This window comes from Cheilinus undulatus, linkage group 7, assembly GCF_018320785.1.
Source record: "Cheilinus undulatus linkage group 7, ASM1832078v1, whole genome shotgun sequence".
In the NCBI taxonomy this organism is placed as follows: domain Eukaryota; kingdom Metazoa; phylum Chordata; class Actinopteri; order Labriformes; family Labridae; genus Cheilinus; species Cheilinus undulatus.
Window position 1 is genome coordinate 30,604,922 of NC_054871.1, and position 21,548 is coordinate 30,626,469.

General features: G+C 38.5%; 1 protein-coding gene across 2 annotated transcripts; it reads right to left on the reverse strand.

The window, feature by feature from the left end:
- Positions 1-233: 233 nt before the first annotated feature.
- Positions 234-20,183, reverse strand: LOC121512018 (cytochrome P450 2J6-like). 2 transcript variants are annotated; one of them, XM_041790968.1, is made up of 9 exons: positions 19,946-20,183; positions 19,666-19,828; positions 16,270-16,419; positions 16,028-16,188; positions 14,406-14,582; positions 12,125-12,266; positions 11,676-11,863; positions 11,176-11,317; positions 234-297 (listed from the first exon to the last, which is right to left on the reverse strand). In XM_041790968.1, exons 1-9 carry the CDS (start codon positions 20,147-20,149, stop codon positions 266-268), a joined length of 1,359 nt encoding a protein of 452 aa, XP_041646902.1. In that variant the 5' UTR covers positions 20,150-20,183; the 3' UTR covers positions 234-265. The 2 variants fall into 2 exon arrangements, with proteins under 2 accessions (XP_041646902.1, XP_041646901.1); XM_041790967.1 differs by lacking the exon at positions 234-297 and adding an exon at positions 7,303-7,589.
- Positions 20,184-21,548: the final 1,365 nt, after the last annotated feature.

Consider the following 21,548-nt stretch of genomic DNA (forward strand, 5'->3'; position numbering starts at 1 on the left):
ACTTTCCACCCCTAGATATATGTATGTGTGGACTCTACAAATAAAAAATTAAATACAGATTAAAGTATGTGCATGAATGATAAATACTAATGATGATAAATACTTTCTCACAATAAAGTTCGTAAACAACAAATAAGCAACATTATGAGGATAATAGACATAAAGGAGCCTCTTGGCTTTAAGGGATCGTCAACAACTTACCAACTCTGTGCAGCAGCTATACATTTCTATTGGCCGAGCCCGCACGAAGTGAGAGTCAAGGAATTTAGTGACGGTCCCCATCCTCAATAAACAAAACTGAAAATACAGCGAAACTAATGAACAGTAAGTTATGGCTTTTACATAAAAGCATATAAATGAACCGAAACAAGCTAAGGAGTAGGCTAGCATAAGTTCGTCATAGTGCAGCAGAATCCGGGCGGTCGTCTGTGTGCATGTTGTAGCCTACAGTACATGATGCAAGGAACAGTAACAGGGCCGACATCGGACGAGAAAATAAAAACTTAGCAGAACAAAGGGGATATTTACTTTCATTCTCATGAAAGCCCGGAAATATGGGACAACAAAGTCCTGAGGAGCAAGGAAAAAAGTGCAACTGCCTTCTCTGCTCCAACAATCCACATCGAAGATACTGGAATGATTGGCAGCATGGGAGCAAAACTCTGAGGTCGGTGATTGGTTCAGAAGAGGTGTCATAATTAGCACAGGCTGCACATGAACAAGAGAACCGTCTGCATGGGGGATGCTGAGTGGGTGACCTTTTGAACACTTAAGATTGGTGAGTATAAAATGGCCTGATTTGTTAGAAGACTTCATACAGTAGTCATTTTAGGTCGTGTGTAGGGCTGGACAATTAACAAGTAGCAATATTTCTTTAACTTGAAATTTGTCAAAATAGCTGTTTAATACATTCATTTTTGCAGCGCCAGAAATTTAATGCACATTATGCAATAATTCAAGTGGCATTTTTAAAAATGGTTTACAAGAATCCTCCTTTTGGTGTTTTATGTATGTTTTGTTTTTGTCAAAATGACTGATGTAAAAATGATAATACCCTTCAATAAACCAATAGGTATCAAATTTGCAATATGAGCAGAAATAACAGGTTCATTTTATCTAACACTGATGAAGCTTGGCATTAGTTCATACCCCAGCTGCATACCAGCTCATTCCAGCTGTGGTCAGCTGATAGCCAGCTTCACCTCCACCACCCCAGCTGCCTCCTTTATAGCTTAAAGCTTGTTGCACCTTTATATTAAGATTCATACTACTGTGGATTAATTGCTTCTAAAATAATTTATTTGTTTTCCATGCACATTGTCATTTATGTATTTATTCAAAACGGGGTTTCTAGCATTCAAAGCACGCTGCTGGACTAACCCAGGGAGCATCTTTAGAGCAGAGCCTTCTTCACCAAGTTAAAATTTCTATCCATTTTGCAATAATATGGTTAGATATATGATGAGTGTTCCTAACTGACTGTAGGTTAGGATATCGAATGATTTTTTGCTTGAATTTGTTGCATAAGTTGAGGAACATAACAAGAATCACATATTAAATCCCAATTGCAACACTGGGGAAAAAAATCTCAGATTATTTTAGCAAATTGTTCAGGCCTAGTCTTGAGTTATAGCCTATACAAACATTAAAACTGAATAAACAAAATAAAAAGTGACAAGCCCTTTTGGGTCTTGCCCTTGACAAGTGTCCCATATTGCAGAAAAAACGTAAAGCTAACTCTTAAACTAAACAAAGCATTTTTGCAAAATAAAAACTGAACTAACTTAAACAGCAGCAAAATCTAAATAAAGCTAAACTGAAATATTAAAGAGGGGGTATTATACTTTTCCAATTTTTAAACCATAAATATAAAGTCACAATGTTGGGTGTCCATACTCCACATATGCAAATTTTCAAACTGCAAGATAAACATATACAGCAGTAATATTGGAATTAGCATGTAAACTGATGAAAATGATTCGTTGAAAATCTCTCTGAGATTCTCCCGAGACGAGATTTTGATGGAGCAAACTGATGAGCTCATCGCAATATTATCTCCTGACTGGTTCTAGGTTTGTCCCTGCTGCCGGCAAAGCGGAACAGACCGCCCCCACAAGGCCTCTTAGCCATTTAACCATTTAGTACCACAGTAATTAAACACTTACCAAACAGATACGTCTGCTCTATCCTTTGTTGCTGCTGGTTTTCTTCCCCCCTCTCTCCAAACTATCAGGATCAGACTTCGGGTCTAACATGTACGGATGTATGTCAAAATTCGCCATATTTTACTCAGTTGGACGGGTTTAGTAGTTTTAAACTACTAGCATAACAACATTAGCCGCATTAGAGGGGGCGGGCACAAAACATTGAATCCTGCCGCTGGCCAGCCTCTGGAAAATCGGCTAATCGGAGGAAAGCAGGTCCAGCAAATACGAAGCGTTTCAGACGGAGATTAAAATAAGGGTTTTTTCAGGACGCCAGTGTAAGAAACGTGAGGAGTTTTTTGAGAAGTAAACCATGTAATGCTACTACGTGGGTATCAGAAAGATGGTGTAAAGCTTTGAAAAAAGGCATTATACCCCCACTTTAAACAAAGGGCAAAACTAAATTAATAAAATTAAAACTAATTAAAAAATCCCAAACTATTATAACATTGGTTGGGACCTCCTGGGGGATTGAAACACTGAGAGGTAGTCGCCAGATGCCTTCCAAAAAAAAAAAACAAAAAAAAGAACACAACATGTTAAATGTATTTCAAATTATGTATTTTACCCATTCTTATGAAAATACATTCATATATTTAGTTGAATGTAAAATGAAAAGCATGGTCCTTACTTTGAGATTTATGCTTCAATCTAAATAATGTTAAAAAATCCTTAAAATGTCAGTCTTCAACCACCTTCTGGTACAGTTAGGGGTCCCCTGTCTCTGGCTCCTTTATTTTGGGGGTCTTGGGCTGAAATGTTTGAAAAACCCTGGTTTCAGCAACAAATTCCATCCATGAACCTTTTACTGTACTTGATGTTCTTTCAACCCCATTTGTTGAACTACTAGTTAAGAAGTGGACTGGAAAATGGTAACTTTGTATCAGTTAAATGAGAAAAGGATTGCTGCTTTTGGTGCACATTAAGTTTTGTACCAGGTGTCTCCTATACTGTTAGGTTTACATAACATTGCTTTTCATGTCCCAACTGGCATGCTGCCTTTTCTATACCCAGTCGTCCTTGTAAGATAAGCATCAGCAGTTACGTATGTTTCCCCCTATGCAGATGTTATGCACCTCCATGGAGAAAACCAATAAGTAGGAAAGCAGAGGATATTTTTTTTAATCTTTATCCATCCTTGTTTGCACAGGAAAGAAATTAATTTGTTCTTGCAACCTAAAGATCTGTTAAAAAAACCTTTGATTCTTGATCATTTGTTGGTGAAATCCATGTAGCGTAGTCAAGCAGGAGGCAAAGACCAAAACACAGATGTTAACCTACAGAATGGTTGAGTTTAACGCCTTGTTTACACAACGTTTTGCTTCGTTTTCCGTTTTCGTTTCCAAAAAGTTTCTCGTTTACATTGCATCATTTTGAAAACAATCTCCGTCTACACAAGAACACAGGAAACACTTAAACGCTGTAGTAAGGTGGTTACTGCACAATAAAACTGTCTGTACAACAAGGACAGTGTTTTTGAGAATATGTAACATTTTTATCATACACATGTGCATGAGAGTAATTCATCACTAATTCCTCCTCCTTATCACCATCGTAGCACGGCAGCGAAATTTTACGGCACATATAAACACAAAATCACATTGCAAGACCAGCCTTATTATAATGAAATCCTGTTAAGATTCTTTGATTTTCTAGGGACAAACTTTTCTCCTAAAGCCTTTGATTTCTCCTGGATTTTCTCTCAAAAGTGCAGCGCTTCCTGCGTTTAGCGCCGCAAAAGAATGATAGCCTTTTCAGAACAATATTTCTACCTCCCCTTTTTCGATTTTATCTGCTTCTTGGAAGTGATTAACTAGCTTTTTTTAACCTTAACACGGAAGCTTTAATCCTGTCTCCTCCATCAGCTGCGCCTTATATGTAGCTGGTGGAGGAGGAGACAAGGGAGTCTACGGGCTGAAGTTAGATATTGAAACTTAAAGAAAAAAAGATAAAGTTTAAATCATTTCCAAGAAGCAGATATATACTATCATTATATCATTCTGAAATAAAGACTCCAGCTGCACTTATGTGCAGTGCTGTGCTTTATGAGAAAATCCACAAGAAGTTAAAGGCTGTAGGAGCTGAACTTGTCTGTGGGGAATTAATTATTCTCAGCAGATATCTACATTATAACAAGACTGATCTAGCAAAGCATTTTTTTGCATTAATATGAGCCGTGAAATTTCTCTGCCTCACTACGATGATGATGACGGTGATTATCATGGTGATCGATAAAAAAGGTAAAAGTAATCATTTCCAAAATTAATAGCATGACTTTATCTAAAAAAAAATGACATTGATAGCCCTCTAAATGAGAATAATATGTCCCCTTTTCTAAATCCAGCTGTCTGTGACCTGACAAGCTGACTCACAGTAAACTACAACACTATCAAGCTGCCATGGCAAGCTTCAGAGTGCTGCGACACGCTTGACAGCTGACTGCGTAGTGCGCATGTATGTTTTCAGAAAGTTTCGTTTTCCCTGTTTACATGGAGACAGAGACGGGGGCGTTTTGAAAAACTTCCACTCTGGAGCCTGTTTCCAAATTGTTCCATTTCAGGTGCCAAAACGCCGTTCTTGTGTAAACAAACCAAAACGCTACAAAAGCCTTGCATTTTCACCTGAAAACGTTGTCTTGTAAACAGGGCATAAGACAACAACAAGATTTAAAGAGGAAAATAAGAAAGCAAAATATCTTTTACGACTCTACAAAACAAGTCTCCTCCATCATATTAGAGAACGAATTTGGAAAAGCTACACTTGTTGAAATTTAGGTAATCTGATGACCACTCAACAGTCAAAGTCAGTCTGATGACCTCTCAACATTTACAGAGTTACTCTTATGACCACGCAACAGTCAAAAAGGTAATGAAGCTAAATTGGCTTTTGCAGTAATATTAGCTCCATAGCTTATGTAGTAATGTTAACTTCACAGTTTGCATAGGTACATAGGCTATGTTTGCATTAGCTACCTAGTCTTTAGCAAACATTATTGATGCTAGTGTAGTTAATATGAGCCATTGTTTCAAAGTCAGTTTGGTCACATTGATGCACAAAGTGTAAGGCTCAATGGGTAATTTTCATATATATATTTATCTTCAACACGAGAATGCCCCAACTTGGTTTTGTCCCACATTAGGTGTTCTATATGCTTGCCTTTGGGAAATGTATCGCCTTAAGCCATACACTTAAAGGTGCAGTGTGTAAAACTGAATATCAACATCTAGAAGTGGGTTCTAGATTGCATTTCTCTGCTGGAAACTGTGGCAGCCAGTTGAATTTAATGTGTATCTGTAATGTGAATACAATACAATACAACACAACACAATAACTTTATTTATACTTTTTTCCTTTTTTTTCTTCTATGTTACCATGGAAACATGTAAAAATCCAAGATGGCAGCATCCATGGAGGGGACCCTCCCTATGTATGAATTAAAGGTTTTTTCTGAGTTGTTTTTTTCAAAATAGCTATTTTGGAATTTAGATGACTAAACATTTATTTAGATAGATCGTCTTAGAAATTTTAGAAATTTTGCTTTATTTTACCAAGTTTGTTCAGCTAAATGCTACTAGGCTAAATATTACACACTGCACCTTTAAAAACCACAAATTTAAAATGTCATGACATTACATTTAACAGAAAAACATCTAGTCCCTTAGGAGCTAACATCTATAAGGTGAATATCCACTAAACCTCCCTTCTTTCCTAGGTGGTAGTGAAACCTGTTTAATGCCACAGAAGCAGAGGGATTCCCTGTCATGTCTGCCAATCACACTCCTGTGTTCACTTATTGTCTGTTTTAGTTTCCTTGCGGTTTTTACCAACATGTTTGTATATATACCGAACTGTTTGAATTCTGCCATCATACCAGATGATGGTCTGTTAGACCAAAATCATGTGTTTCAATTATTGCTGTTACTCGATTAAAAAAAATTAATGAAATTCATCATATCACTTCACTGTGATTAATCATGATTAATCACAGCATTTTTTTATAGTTTAAGTATATTTTTATGTTTTCAGATTTTTAAAGGTGTTATTGTCAAGTTTTTTATTTTTATTCTTTTAATTCTATGTACAGCACATTGAAAGATCTTTATGAAAAAATATTATTTATTTTGAAACCATCCATAAAAATTACTACCATTTACTTGCGTTTTTGTTTGAGATAAAAGAATTACAAGTGTGGTGTTTATTAAATAAACTATCTAATATTAGATATAATAAACTGTAGTTTTTAAACTTTATTTAACATTCAGCTGAGTTGTATCAGAATGTCTTAATTCTCTGAGCAATAATACTTATAAACTGTAAAGAGCCCAGCAGACAAACACATCAGGTACAAAATGACTTCTGCTGTATAGTGAATGATCAGGTGTACTGTTACCCTGAGGAAACTATGGCTGCTGACTAATGTCCAGTCATCTCTCATCAGTGTAATAAATGTAGCTCGGGCCAGCTGCTCCATTTTCTTTGCCTTTTGGCTGCCATACAGTTCATGAATTCTTGTAGTTTTTCTCGTAGGTGTTCTGTAGTACGGGTCATTTGAGGCAATCTGGCTGATGTCTCGAAACCCTTTTTCGTCAACGATGTTGATGGTCTGCAGTCTTTGGCGACCCATTACTGATTGCATTAGGTAGCTTAGACGTTGTGTGGACAAATCCAGGTCTGCTGGACTCCGCCGGTGTAGCTTGACAACCATGGCTTGATCTCGTGTTGTTAGCGTCTTTGCTAACATTAGCAAAGGTGTGCTTTGCCCGAAGTTGATACTTCAGACTTGTTGTGCTTTGTGTAAAGACAACTCATCACTGCAGTATGTATCAACAATTATGGTTTTATTTCAACTTCCATTTGCCAGCTTTTCAAAAAGAAAAATGCCTTTAAGCAGACCTGGGTCTGTCTCCTCACTCATCACTGATGGTTGTGTCTGACCTGCCCTTCACCCCCAGACACGTAAACATCTGCGCTGGAGGACTACGGGAGGAAGTCGTAGTCATATGATTAAACTGCTATATATATATATATATATATATATATATATATATATATATATATATATATATATCTATATATATATGTATATTTTACACGTTAAGGTTTCAAGATTAATCACGGGCGTTAATGCGTTAATGTTAATGGCCCTAGTTTCAATAAAAACAAAAAGCAAGATGGTGTGCGGGGTATTCTTTGTCAACCACATCTTTTATATGCGTGGGGTTGCACAGATTTCATAATGACATGGAGCCAGAGTGCTCCCAAAGACGAAGTCCAGCACTGGTTTCACCCCAGCAGGCATGGAGAAGGTGAAGTGCTGCATGAATGAGGTGAAAAAAAGAAAAAGCTCCATCTTTGCAAGGTTCTCACCAAGACACTGCCGCTTTCCTGAAATAGGAAAATAAATTAAGAGTCATTTTCATGAGGTCTATATAGAAAGCTGAACTGTTTTTTTCCCCCCTCTGACCATTTTTTGGTCTGACCAAAAAAGTCTAAATCCTCCAGTAAATGTGAGCTTTTTAAACATGCTTGTGCCCACATGTATAGCATAACTATGAAGGAGAACCTCTTCAAGCTAAATAAACAAACTAAAAAAAACTAAGAAGCTGGTTCAGACAAAGAACTCTACTTAGTTCATAGTGAACAAGTGGTACCAACCAAGGTTATCATAGTTAACTAAAACTAGATAAATAACTAAGACTAAAACTAAAAAATCATTTAAGTTAACTGTAACTAAATAAAAACTAAGCTTTACCAAAAAAAGAAAAAAAAAAACTAAAACTAAAACTGTATAGTGCGCTTACAAAACTAACTAAAATAAAATAATAAATGGAGACGAAATATCCTTAGTTTTAATCTTTGACACAACCAGACTGACTGGCACCTACACACAAGTCTGGGGGGAGTAAAGTGGCCTGATCTGATTGGTTAAGACTTCACACAGTGGTAGTTTTATGTAATATGGATGAAAAGTATGTAAAAACTTTCACAGTATTTATTGTATGGAGGTGTTCAGTTCTTGACCATTAGATAGCATCATTTATAAATAGATGGGCTGAGATTTGTGCCACTAGAAACTGAATTTGAAAAATGATATTGAATTTGAATAGCATGATTTGAATTTAATGTTTTGAAATTGAATTTACGGCTTTGAAACTTAGTTTATTTTCTTTGAAATTGAATTTTTTAATGCTTTGAAACTAAATTTAATGTTTTGAAATTGAATTTATTTGCTTTGAAAATTAATTTATTTTCTTTGAGATGGATTTTTTTGCTTTGAAATTGAATTTTTTTTTGCTTTGAAATTGTATTTTAATCACTTGAGCATTCAACTCTATATATTCCTCAAATTGAAAAATCAAAATTGAATTTCAATTCATTCAATTCAAATTCATTTCTACAATTCAATTTTAGTTCAGCGTGGCACACCGTTTACATCATCCATTTCCATGAGGAAGAGTAATCCAGCGCAGATTCTCAACTGAGTGGGACTGCCTAAAACACAAGAAGACCAACTGAGTGGAGCTGGTGCCTTTTCCATGATGTCTCAAGACCAGGGCGCAATAATCAGGTTTGTATTAAACTTAAAATTATTCATATTTATTATTGTTTACAGGAAAAAAATAACACAGTGTTAGTCCTTACAGTACTGTAGCTATTGGAGCTAGCTACTAATATGGTTCAGCATAGCTTCAGTCAGTCTGCGCTGTCAGACAGCCATTCCCCCTGTTCATGCTTACCTGTTCAGTGACAGGTGCTACTGCAGCTGTCAGACAGCCTGTCTGTCCCATTTCTTTCTGTGCAAAAATTACTAGTGATTTTTGAGTGTGATGGCACAATATGAGCAGCAGGCTTGTGGGAATGTAACGTTTTATGTGCGGTTACCATAATCTCGTGCTGAAATCTTTCTCTTACTCGTTTCCTCTCTCTCACTTGTTTCCTTGGAAACGGGACAGACAGGCTGTCGGACAGCTGCAGTAGCACCTGTTACTGAACAGGTAAGCATGAACAGGGGGAATGGCTATCTGACAGCGTAGGGTCTCACATCAGTGACCGATTATACCTGAGAGGGACTTTTGCCGACCATCTGGGCACTTTTCTTAATTTCATAAAAGTTTTCTCTCCGTGATCAATAAACTACCCAACAGTCTCCTCTGGCAGGGCACTCCTCGCTCGTTACGCTCCGTCATTATTTAAAAGCCTCATTCATACACAGAGCACAGGATAGCAAAATAATAACTATTTTAAGTAACATTAAGGTAACTTGGCCGTTTGAGAGGAACAATTTCTACCACCCTCCCCTAGCCGGCTTCTACTTCAATCTAGCTGAGCATCACATGCACTGGAGGAAAATACTGTAAGCCAACTACCCCTGTCATATTGACTGAAGCTATGCTGACCCATATTAGTAGCTAGCTCCAATAGCTACAGTAATGTTAGGACTTACATTGTATTTTTTTTTCCTGTAAACGATGATAAATATGAATAATTTTAAGTTTAAAAGCATTTGTAATAGTATAACCAGTTGTAGTAGCAGTGCCAGTATCAGCAGTAGTAGTTGTTGTACTACCACTACTACGAGTAGTAGTTATATAAGTTATATACATTATAGTATATGTATAGTTATATACATATTAAGTTATATACGTATTAAGTCCAAGGTGAAGTGAAGTGTTACTATTTACTCAGTGACATGCACAACAATTTCAATGTACCTGTTTCTAACTTGTACAAATGGCAGTAAACTTTATTCTATTCTATCTCCACAGTGTGTTTGTTTCTATAAACATATATATATAGAGAGAGAGAGAGTGAGAGAAAGATAAGGAGAGGGAGAGAGACAAATAAATTAATATAAATGATTATTTGATTACCTTTACAATTAAATCTTTAGATCTAAGAACATATTTTCTATATATGTCTATCTTTATCTTTCTATTTTTATATATAAAACTATATGTCTATGTATATACATTTATAAATATATAATGGCTAAACATAAACGATTCCCAGACCTCTGGACTTAAAGAGTAAAATAACTAAAATTGTAGGCTACATTGGTAGAAAGCCCTTTTCCGTTTTTTTTTTTTTTTTTTTAATCAAATGGTCTATATTATTAGCAGATGTTTTGATGCTGACAGTAAAGCAAACCACATGAAAATTGGTTGAGAAATGAGCAAGTTATGATGTATTTTCAATGTACATGCATTGCCTTTAATGAGAACGTCACCCCTGCCAAGATGGCCGCCACGTAGGCACATCGCTTAGTGGGCTGCTACAGTGCGCTGGCTTATCTAGTGTTCTATAGATATGATAAACAGTATATAGGTAGATGCCTCATTGGCCAATGGGCTGTACGTCAATGCCGCCGCCATCTTGCCAGAGGTATTCCACATTATATACAAACGACTCATAACGACCACTTAAATGTAAACTTGTGTGTTTTTAGTCACAAAACCCTTCATCCCTCATTGACTTACATTGTTTATGGAACGGTCTTTCCTCTGGTAATAGGGCGGACACTTGACTATAGCAGCAGCGGGCAAACAGTCAATGAGGCGTCTACATAATGTCTATGGACGTATATGGTGTGCAACGCTGAACTGAAATTGAATTGAATGCACTGACATTTTTTTTTTTATTTTTGAATTAAAGGAATATATAGAGTTGAATGCTCAAGTGAATAAAATACAATTTCATAGCCAACAAATTCAATTTCAAAGAAAATAAATTCAGTTTAAAAGCAAATAAATTAAATTTCAAAACATTAAATCCTGTTTCAAAACATTAAATTCAAATTCAAATCATGCTATTCAAATTCAATATCATTATTCAAATTCAGTTTCTAGTGGCACAAATCTCAGCCAATAGAAATAACTGTAAGGACCATTACAGTGTTTTCATGTTCGCAAAATCCAGCTCCTGTGATAGCAGGAAGTGAATTAATAGAGTAAAACATTGTGTTGTTCCTCACCTGCAGAAAAAGGGATGAAAGCAGCTTTCTTTACAAACTTGCCCTCCTCATTCAGAAAGTGTCTGGGGTTGAAGGTGAAGGGTGTCTCCCAATCGTTCTTGTCAAATAGGACTGAGGTCAAATTGGGAATGACTGTGATCCCCTGTTGATACAAACAACAATGATATTTCTCTTAAGGTGAAAATACAACAGGACACAACAAAACAAAAAATAATTTCATAGCTTTAATGTAATCTGATCAGAATGCTTTCTGTCTTAAAAAATGTGAGTTTCTGTTTTTATTCCATGATATATATTTTTCCCATTATCTTTTCTAAAATGTCTGATAATGTTTACATAAAGTGTTTTGATATGTTTTTGTGATTTGTTGTTTAATAAATTTGTAAATGTCATTGCATTGGGAGCCGGGAAATGCTGGATTATGTAAAGTTTTTGTTTTAGGAAATACACCTGTAGTGCCATCATAATTTATATATAAATTACATTTATGTAAACAATACCTTTGGGATAGTGTAGCCTCTCAGTTGAATATCTTTGTTGGTCATATGTGGGACACTGAGAGGAACTATGTTGCCCATTCTCTGGACCTCGTGGATGACTGCTTCAGTATAGGGCAGGTTTACACGATCTTCCATTGATGGTGGCCTGGACTGTCCAATAACTCTGTCTATTTCACCCTGGACTCTAGCTGTAATTAGTAGAGAAAGATGAGTATTTAATCATCCCACTGCAAGAGAAAATTTCAAAGATTCAGTGAGAGATGAAAGAGGTTGGCTTTTGCAGTATAAGTGAATGAAGAAATATGTGTTTCTGTTTATTTAACAGAGAAAATTGTATGAGCATTTCTATTTCTTTTTTATGCTTGTGGGAAAAGTGGATATATAAAGTATAAATCAAGGGCACTGGTGTTGGCACAATGTTTTTTTGCATTAAAAGAAATTACTCTTACCCTGGACTTCAGGGTATTTTGCCATGAAGAGGAAAGCCCAGCGGAGAGTGGTGGATGTGGTTTCAGAACCGGCCACAAAAAGATCTAAGACACATTCTACCAAGTTCTCTTCATCAAAAGTGCTGTCTGCCCTCCCCTTGTTCTGAGAGTATAACAAGAAAAGTGTAAAAAATTAATCAGTGTAGAAAAAACCATCAAACACACCATGCTAACTGTGAAGCATGTTGGTGGCAGCATCATGGTGTGGGGATGCCTCTCTGCAACCAGGCCTGGAAGGCTTGTGAAGATAGAGGGTAAAAATGCAAAAAAATATAGAAAAAATCCTGGAGTACAGTCTCAGGGCCATCACTAGGAATGAAAGACGGGGGGCTTAGTCCCAATGGTTGCAGGTAATGCTTGGCATATAGAGCACATACCAATTTTTTTCTCCACACCTTAAAATGCTTAATTAATTAATTAATTAATTAATTAATTAATTAATTAATTAATTAATTAATTAATTAATTAATTAATTAATAGTTGTAGAGCATTTATCAGGACCTATAATCTGCCTCACTCACTTTTCTTTAGAAGTCTGTCCTTTCCTGAGCCTTCAGGAGGTCTTCCTTTTTTCTAATAACAGCTTGAGTTTATGAGTTGGTATTTAAAGGTCTATATGCTGGAGTGAGTTCATGGAAAAGATGTTGGTAAGCATATCCATTAATGCATTTACTAAAATACAAATGTGGTTTATAATATCTAAAAATATATAGTCTCAAAACTCCTCTCTTTCTTCTTTCAGGCTGTTCATGCTTTCCAGATCAAACTAATTTAGTTTATCTCTGCCTGTCACTGATATTTCTCTGTGTCTGAAGACAGTCTATACCAGTGGTCCTCAACCTTAGTCTACCAAAGGGCCACACTGTCTTAAAATACTTCAGCAAGAGCCACAGTCCAAAACCAGGGATGTAAGAAGATCCATAGATGAAATAAATGAAACCGTGAATTGTTGGATTATTCTGTAATTAAATGGGATACAATAGGCTACATAAAGATGTCTATAGTGTTTAGAGGAAAGGATATGTTACTAATAAAGAGCATTTTTTTTTCATTTATGTAAGTTCCACTTGGTCTAATGACATTTTAAAATATTAGTTTGAGCTCTGAGAGAGAGCTTCAGAGAGCTGATGAATTACTGTTGGTTATTTGGATATTTATCTCTGACATTGGGACATTTATTATAGTTCTGTTGTTTTGTTAACATAAAAGAGATGTTTTCTATTTTTTCCCCACTCATTATTGATGCTTTTAGCTAAAGGTGGAGGGGCCTCATATTGGTCTTTGCCCTGGGCCTCGAAATGACTAAAACCGGCCCTGCCTCACACCTTCAGCTCTCTACATCGTTCCACTTCGGGTCATTCTGTAGCTTTGGTTTCCTGTTTCTGCTCCTTTGACAGTATTTATTATCATCAGTGCATCAAAGATCAAGTGAAACATGCACGTTTGGACAAGTTTCACCAGATATTACGTTATCTCAACATGTGATCCGTGTGTGTGTGGGTCACTAATGACCAACGACACATATCGCAATGATCATCATGAAATATGATTGTGGGAGAGCATGGGCAGGAAGAGACTGAAGAAACTTGTTAAAACGAGGACAGAAGTTTTAGTTTGAACACAAGACAGCATACCTCAATGAAAGACCTTACTGAAGAGATGCACCACCAGCGGACTTCCTCTGGTCTCTTATGCACGTTCCTCCGTTGCGTGCACCAGATGATAATAATACACAGATTGAAAGTAAATAAAAGCTTTTATTTAGACTTGGCACTAAAGAGCCACAGGTGACTGGAGAGCCATGGTCTGTGTAGCTCTGCTCTATACATTAAGCAGAGAGTAACATAACGCTGTGGTGCATTCCTTTTTTAATTTCATCACTGTTTTTACTGTAATTATTGTTAGGGGGGCTGAGGAACATTTTAGGGTGGCTTCAGCCCCCCAAAACAGCCTAACGATGTCCCTGTACAGACAATGCAGGTGCACTTGTCTCTCAAAGGGAATGAGAGAGATCTGATTGCTTTACATTATGTCCAAAACACATCTATCCTCAGTCAAGTAATTTATTCCACCCTCTTTGCACTGGAATTTGCACCCGACTAGCAGGACGTAACAGGATAATCAAATTGTACTACCCATCCTGGTTACCACACCTTATGTCTTAAAAATTGGCCCAGGTCTTCACAAGAACAGTTAAAATCTTTATAAATCAACCAGTGATACATACTTCAGTACCACTCACCATCTGTATCTCATTCAGGTAGCAGTCGATGTAGTCTCGTTGGTCTGAAGGGTCCCAGTGTTGCTTGTGATCCTTAAGCTCTTCTCTTATGAAGGCCTTTACATCACTACACAAGTTCAGGAACGTCTGATGTTTCCCTGGTATATATCTCATCAGCTTAGGGAATGAGTTGTAAAACTGCAAAGGACAGCAGATCAAATGTAATAGATTGAGAAGAAATTTCAACATTATCATGTTTTAAATCAAAAGCAATGTCTAAGATTGGGTCTGTAAACAGTTCAATCACGTAAAAACTATGCCTGGTAATATGAACGCATTAACGCTTGTGATTAATCTGGAAAGCTTGAAGCATTAAAAGAAAAATAAGGCAATTTAATCAGATGACTAAGTTTGACCACAACTTCCTCCCGTAGTCCTCCTGCACAGATGTTTACATCCCTGGGGTGAAAAGGTTAAAACCGGGGTCAAAAGCAGTGACGAGTGAGGAGACAGACCCAGGTCTGCATCAGGGCAAATTTCCATTAAAAAGCTGCCGAAGTCTGGATGAAACAAAAGTTACATGTACATACTGCATTGATGAACTGTCTTTACGCTGAAGCACAAGTCTGAAGTTCCAACTCCGGGCAAAACGCATCTTTGCTAATGTTAGCAAAGACGCTAACAACAACACGGGACTAAGCCATAAAGCCAAGCGACACCGACGCAGTCCAGCAGACCTGGATTTTTCCCCAAAAAGATAACATCTAAGCTGATTAAAGCGATCACTAATGGATCGCCAGATACTTCAGATCATCGACATCGTTGATGACAAGGGGCTTCAAGACATCACCCGTGTCACCTCAGATGACCCATACCACAAAACACCTACGAGAACTACTGTCACAAGAATCCATGAACTGCATGACAGCTAAAAAGGCATCAAAGTGGAGCAGCTGGCCCGTGCTACATTTATTACACTAACGAGAGACCACTGGACATCAGCCAGCAAACACAGCTACCTCGGGGTAACAGACACCTGATCATTAACTTTACAGCAGAAGTTATTTTGTACCTGATGTGTTTGTCTGCTGGGCTCGTTTGCAGTTTGTAAATATTATTGCTCAGTAAATTAAGACACTCTGACACTCCACAAATAAGTTTAAAAACTCTAGTTTGTTTAATATTTCTTCATTTAAATACCATACTTGTACTAATTTATCTCAAACAAAAATGCAAGTAAATAGTAGTAGTTAAAATTATAATTTTAATTTTCCACGTGCATGCGTGGGTTCTCTCCAGGTACTCAAGCTTCCTTGCCTGTTAGGTTAACTGATCACTCTAAATTGATCGTAGGTGTGAATGTGAGCGTGCCTTGTTGTCTGTCTCTATATGTCAGCTCTGTGATTGACCCACGACCAGTCCAGGTTGTACCCTTCCTCTTGCCCAATGACAGCTGGGACAGGCTCCAGCCCCCCCACAACCTTGAACGGGATAAGCGTATAGAAAATGGTTGAATGGATGGAGTTGTTTATTTTAATTCATTATTATCAATCCATTTGCATCAATGATTATTATTCACTGAAATATATAAAAACAACAGTGCAGAATGTGAATATTTCAGCAGAAGCTTGAAAATGTGATACCTGTGAGTCAATTGATGTTTCACAGTGAAGCAGCATTTCAAAGTCCCTTATCAGTGTCCTGAACTTCTCATCAGTGTATTCAAAGCGATGCCCGAAAACCAGAGAGCAGATGATGTTGGAGACAGCGTTGTTTATGGGGAGGTGTGGATTGAAAGGCTTACCTCCACACAAAAAAGTCAAAAGTTAATTTTGTTAAAGCATTTTTTCTTACAGAATCAGCCACTTTATATTTGATTTTGTACCTTCATTGCTCTTTAATTCCTTTAAACAATATGTTAATTCATCCAGAATCACAGGTTCAAGTGTCTTCTTGCCAAGTCCAAAATTTCTGAGAGTTGAAAGAGCGAAACGCCTCTGCTGCTTCCACAAGTGTCCATTACTTAAAATAACACCTGATGGGAAGTGAGGAAATGGAGAAAAATTACAGAAAAGCAAGGTTGCAGAACAACTGTTGTAATTATAAGTCTATCAGTTTTATATACACACGTGAACATGTTTAGGTATCCTTATGGTCACTAAAATAACTTGAAACTGACAAAAGTAAAGATTAAAAAATATTGAAATTCAACTAGTGAAAAATAGACATTGTTTTAAAATTAAGGTTCAACAGAATCATTTTAAAAAACCAAACTAACGAAACTGGCCTGGACAAAATTGATAGTACCCCAAGAAAACATTGTTTGACCACAGAGACATGTTAAACTAAGGTGTGTCCCAAAATTAGCATCACAGGTGTCTTCAAACTTGAAATCAGTCAGTCTGCCTATTTAAAGCGTGAGAAGTAGTCACTGTGCTGTTAAGTTTCATGGTGTGTACTATACTGAACATGGACCATAGAAAGCTAAGGAGACAGTTGTCCCAGGAGATTAGAAAGAAAATGAAAGACGAGCATCCATCCATCCATCCATTTTCTATACCGCTTATCCCGCTGGGGTTGGCAGGGGGCTGGATCCTATCCCAGCTGTCATAGGGCAGGAGGTAGGGTACACCCTGGACTGGTTGGGAGTTAATCACAGGGCTGACATATAGAGACAGACAACCAGGCATGCATACATTCACACCTAACCCCTGCGCCACCATGCAGCCCCAATAGATGAGCACGTTTAAGGTAAAGGCTATAAGACCATCTCCAAACAGCCTGAAGTTCCTGAGACTATAGTTGCACATTATTTAGAAGTTTAAGGTCCACGGAATTTCAGCCATCCTCCCTGGATTTGGCTGTAAGAGGTCCAACTTCACTGTTGAGAGCAAATCATTAAAAAAAACACACAACAAGACTGGAATTTGCCAAAATGCATACTGACAAGCAACTAAACTTCTGGGAGAATGTCCTTAGGGTAGATAAGACAAAACTGGGGCTTTTTGGCAAGTGACATCAGCTCTATGTTCACAGATGCAAAAATGAAGCGAACAAAGAAAAGAGCACTGTACCTACTGTGAAACATGGAGGAATCTTGTTTATGTTCTGGGGCTGCTTTGCTGCATCTGGCACAGGGTGTCTGCAGGCTACAATGAACTCTCAAGACTATTGAGCCATTCTGGAAGGAAATTTGCTGCCCAGTGTGAGAAAGTTTGATCTCAGTCAAAGTCATGGGTCCTCCAACAGGATAACGACCCAAAACACAGCTAAAAACACCCAAAAATGGCTAAGAACAAAGAACTGGACTATTCTGAAGTGGCACTCTGTAAGCCCTGAACAAAAAACTATTGAACATTTATGGAAGGAGCAGAAACATGCAGTCTTCAAACCTGAGACAGCCTAGAGCAGTTTGCTCTCAAAGAAGTGGGCCAAAATACCTGTGGACAGGTGCAGAAGTCTCATTGACAGTTATAGAAATCGCTTGATTGCAGTGATTGCCTCAAAAGGTTGTGCAACAAACCATACTCTTAAACTAGTGGCGTATGTCTGTCTGTGAATGGCTGTGTGCATATGTGTGGTTGGGGCGAGTGAGAGTGAGAGAGAGAGAGAGAGAGCGATAGCGAAAGGTGCGCTAGTTGAGTACAGTCTGAGTCGGGTCTGAGTCCTGTCATGTCAGAGTGTGAGTTTATTTATACCGGAGCAGTTAAAGTGCTGTTTATGTACTGTTTGAGCTCAGTGTGGCTGACAATAAAACCCCAACTTCCTAAAGATGCAGCCGGATTCCCTGTGTCTGCTTACCTCTGCTGCTGTCCAGTACAAAGTGAAGGGAGTTAACTGCGGAGCTAATGTTAGCCTCGGTCCTGCTGCAGACCACTAAAGGCCCGAGCATACTTAAGCGTACTGTGAGCGGAGGAATGTCCGCAGTCATCAGAGCTTCCATGGTTGAGCGCACTGCCGCATAGAAGTTTCCTGTGAAATGCGAAGTATTGACGTGGAAAAACATTTTCAATACTTCCGAATGACACATGAAAAGATCTAGTTGGGCGCCTAGCCCCACTCCTTCTCCACTCTGGGAGTCACCGCTCACCCGTCAACGCTGCACAGAGGAAAAAAATGCAGGTCGGTGTCATATTTAATGCAGGTCGATTGGAAAAATACATACCAAGCAGTGTTTTGTATGACACCAGTACGCGGAGTGGAGTCCTAGCGGTCGTAAAATTTGAGCTTTGACCGCATGGGCATTGCGGACGTCCGCTTTGAGTCTGCACGGACCTCCGCAGAGTTCGTTTTGTGTATGTTCCGCCCGAGTATTTTTGGGCCAAGCGGCAACCTCCGGTCCTAAAAACTGAAGCCAATGCGGGAGTGCAAAAAATTGTTATACCGCGAGTGCCCACTTGAGGCTGGCTGCAGGAACACCAGAAGTTCCGTCTGCACACATGTCAAACAGCCGGTTTTGACACACAAATTAAACTGGTTTACAGCCTGGTTCAAAACACCAAACGTGTCTCATTAGCTAGTGTCTTATTGTTCTCCCACTGTACGGGGGTGAATTTTTTTGTACTGCGATCGTTTGGATTATATTTAGGATGAAAGCTGATTGGCGCATCTCATTTGATTGACAGATAGCTCGGCAGGCTCTGTTTCTGTCAACCGGAATGCTAGCTAGCAGGCTGACAGGAAGTCACGCTTAGTGGGCGGGCCATTAGGTTGATCAAAAGTTCGGTTGAGATTGCGATTTCAATATGGAAGTGTCCATGGATTGGCTTCAAAAGCCATTTGAGTCCGCCTATTGTAAGCAGACGACTGATGTCACACGGGGTTTGTCCAGTTCTTTCTACAGTCTATGGTTTGGGCCTTCAGTCTCCCCTGTGCGTTCTGACTATGGTCGGGGCGCCGAAGCAGGAAAGGTTTAGCAATACATTAACGGTACCATCAATTTTGTCCAGGCCTGTTTCATTAGTTTGTTTTAAAATTGATTTTGTTGACCTAAAATTCAAAAGCAATGTCTGATTTTCATTTGTTAATTTAAAGTAATTTGTAATTATTACTTTTGTCAGTTTCAAGTTATTTCAGTGACCATTTAGGATCTTTCTTCCTTTTTCCAGTCATCATTTCCAGGAGAACTTCGATTAACTCAAAAAACAATTAAACAGAAGATGTAGATCAAATAGGCTACATGTAGTTTTTGTTAGTTATCAAAATGAAATGTTCATCAACTAGCAAAGTACCCATCTTGGGATTCCCATACAGTATTACCTTTATTGCAATGTGCACTCACCAAGACCATGGCACATGTCCATTAAAAGAGGGAGGGGTGGGCGGTCAGCCAGACTGTCCCCCTGATTTACAAGAGCCTCTCTCAGAACCTCATGCCCATTTAAGACCACCATCCACTCCTGACCCATTCTCAGGCTGAACACATCTCCATATTTCCCTGCTAGCTGTGAGTGGATTTAGGAGAGGAGGAAAACTTCAGTTTGGATTTGCATGGAAAACGGAAATATGTGTGTCAGCGTTAACTTTTTCATATAGTTTGTTTATGTAAGACTTGCTCTTACCTGTGTCAGACTCTCATGGGTCCTGCTGTGGTCTACAGAGAAAATGTTGCCAATGATAGGTAGAGCCCATGGTCCTGGAGGGAAGCTAGCCGGTTGCCGGTTCTTAATATAATCTACAGTGAGAATAAAAATTACAATAAAGAGAAGCAGACTTTTGACATCCCAGTTTACATAAGTTCCAACTACAGAAGACAGTATATCCATCCTGCAAACCGGAGCTAAAGTCTTAGTGAATATGCTTTCCTTGCTTCTTCAATGAGAACAAGTCATCTAATGCCATGAACCACATTATGTAACCTTTCCCTCCTTTATGAGGGAGAGGCCTTTTTTGATTGGCTAATGGAAAACCACAAAGTTCCTCTACTTAAAAGTGAGCTCTGACCTATTTATTCACTGAAAAGGAATATCCAGCAGTGTTAATCATTAAAAGAGAGTCTGCAATTCCACTGTGTGTCTTAGTCCTGCTCTAAGTCTTATATTTTATCACCATGCTACACCCTCCTTTTGTCTTGTGCAGGCCTTTTGGCATGTGCCAGTTCCAAAAACTTGTACAGAGAGCCTGTACACACTGACCCAGTGTATATGGGTTAACAACAGGTAAAGATTTACAAATGGTGTCCAGCAGCATAAGGTGATGCTGACTTCAATGCAGATGGAGGCACATTGGGCCGCCTTTTCTTAGGAACAGGTGTTAACGGTGCAAGCGACAAGGTTCAGCATCCAGCAGCAACCTTTATGTTCATCCAGAATGCGAGGGTCTTCTCCACAGGGCCCTATAAACGCATGTAAATCCATGAGAATTGCTGCTCACAGTTAAATTCCTTTTCACTGCGGTAGTGAATTTTGCTTTACAAAACATGGAGAGCAAATGGACACCCCCTTGGCCATCTTAGAATTGCATTCACTGGAACACTACTTAAGTAACATTTTAATTCATTTCATTTCACCTGCCTTGACTCGCAAATTAACTTAAGTGACATCCAATTCTTAATCCATAGAGTTTAATATGATGTCAGTTCAACCGTTGCAGTTGTAACAGCTTCAACTCTTCTGGGAAGGCTTTCCACAAGGTTTAGGAGTGTGTTTATGGAAATTTTTGACCATTTTTTCAGAAGCGCATTTGTGAGGTCACACACTGATGTTGGACGAGAAGGTGTGGCTCTCAGTCTCTGCTCTAATTCATCCCAAAGGTGTTCTATGTGGTTGAGGTCAGGACTCTGCAGGCCAGTCAGTCAAGTGAAAAACAACCCCACACCATAATCTCCCCTCCACCAAACTTTACACTTGGCACAATGCAGTCAGGCAAGTACCGTTCTCCTGGCAACAGCCAAACTCAGACTTGTCAGATTGCCAGATGGAGAAGCGCGATTCGTCACTACAGAGACTGCATCTCCACTGCTCTAGAGTCCAGTGGCAGCCTGCTTTACACCACTGCATCTGCCGCTTTGCATTGCACTTGGTGATGTATGGCTTGGATGCAGCTGCTCAGCCATGAAAACCCATTCCATGAAGCTCTCTATGCACTGTTCTTGAGCTAATCTGAAGGCCACATGAAGTTTGGAGGTCTGTAGCGATTGACTGAAGAAAGTTGGCGACCTCTGCG

Excerpts from the sequence above, each read along its gene's own strand:
- LOC121512018 (XM_041790967.1), bottom strand. The coding sequence starts at position 20,149 with ATGGATATACTGTCTTCTGTAGTTGGAACTTATGTAAACTGGGATGTC. Across the intron at positions 11,864-12,124 it reads AAAATACCCTGAAGTCCAGG|CTAGAGTCCAGGGTGAAATA; the intron begins GTAAGAGTAATT and ends TACTAATTACAG. Across the intron at positions 11,318-11,675 it reads GAGGCTACACTATCCCAAAG|GGGATCACAGTCATTCCCAA; the intron begins GTATTGTTTACA and ends TTGTATCAACAG.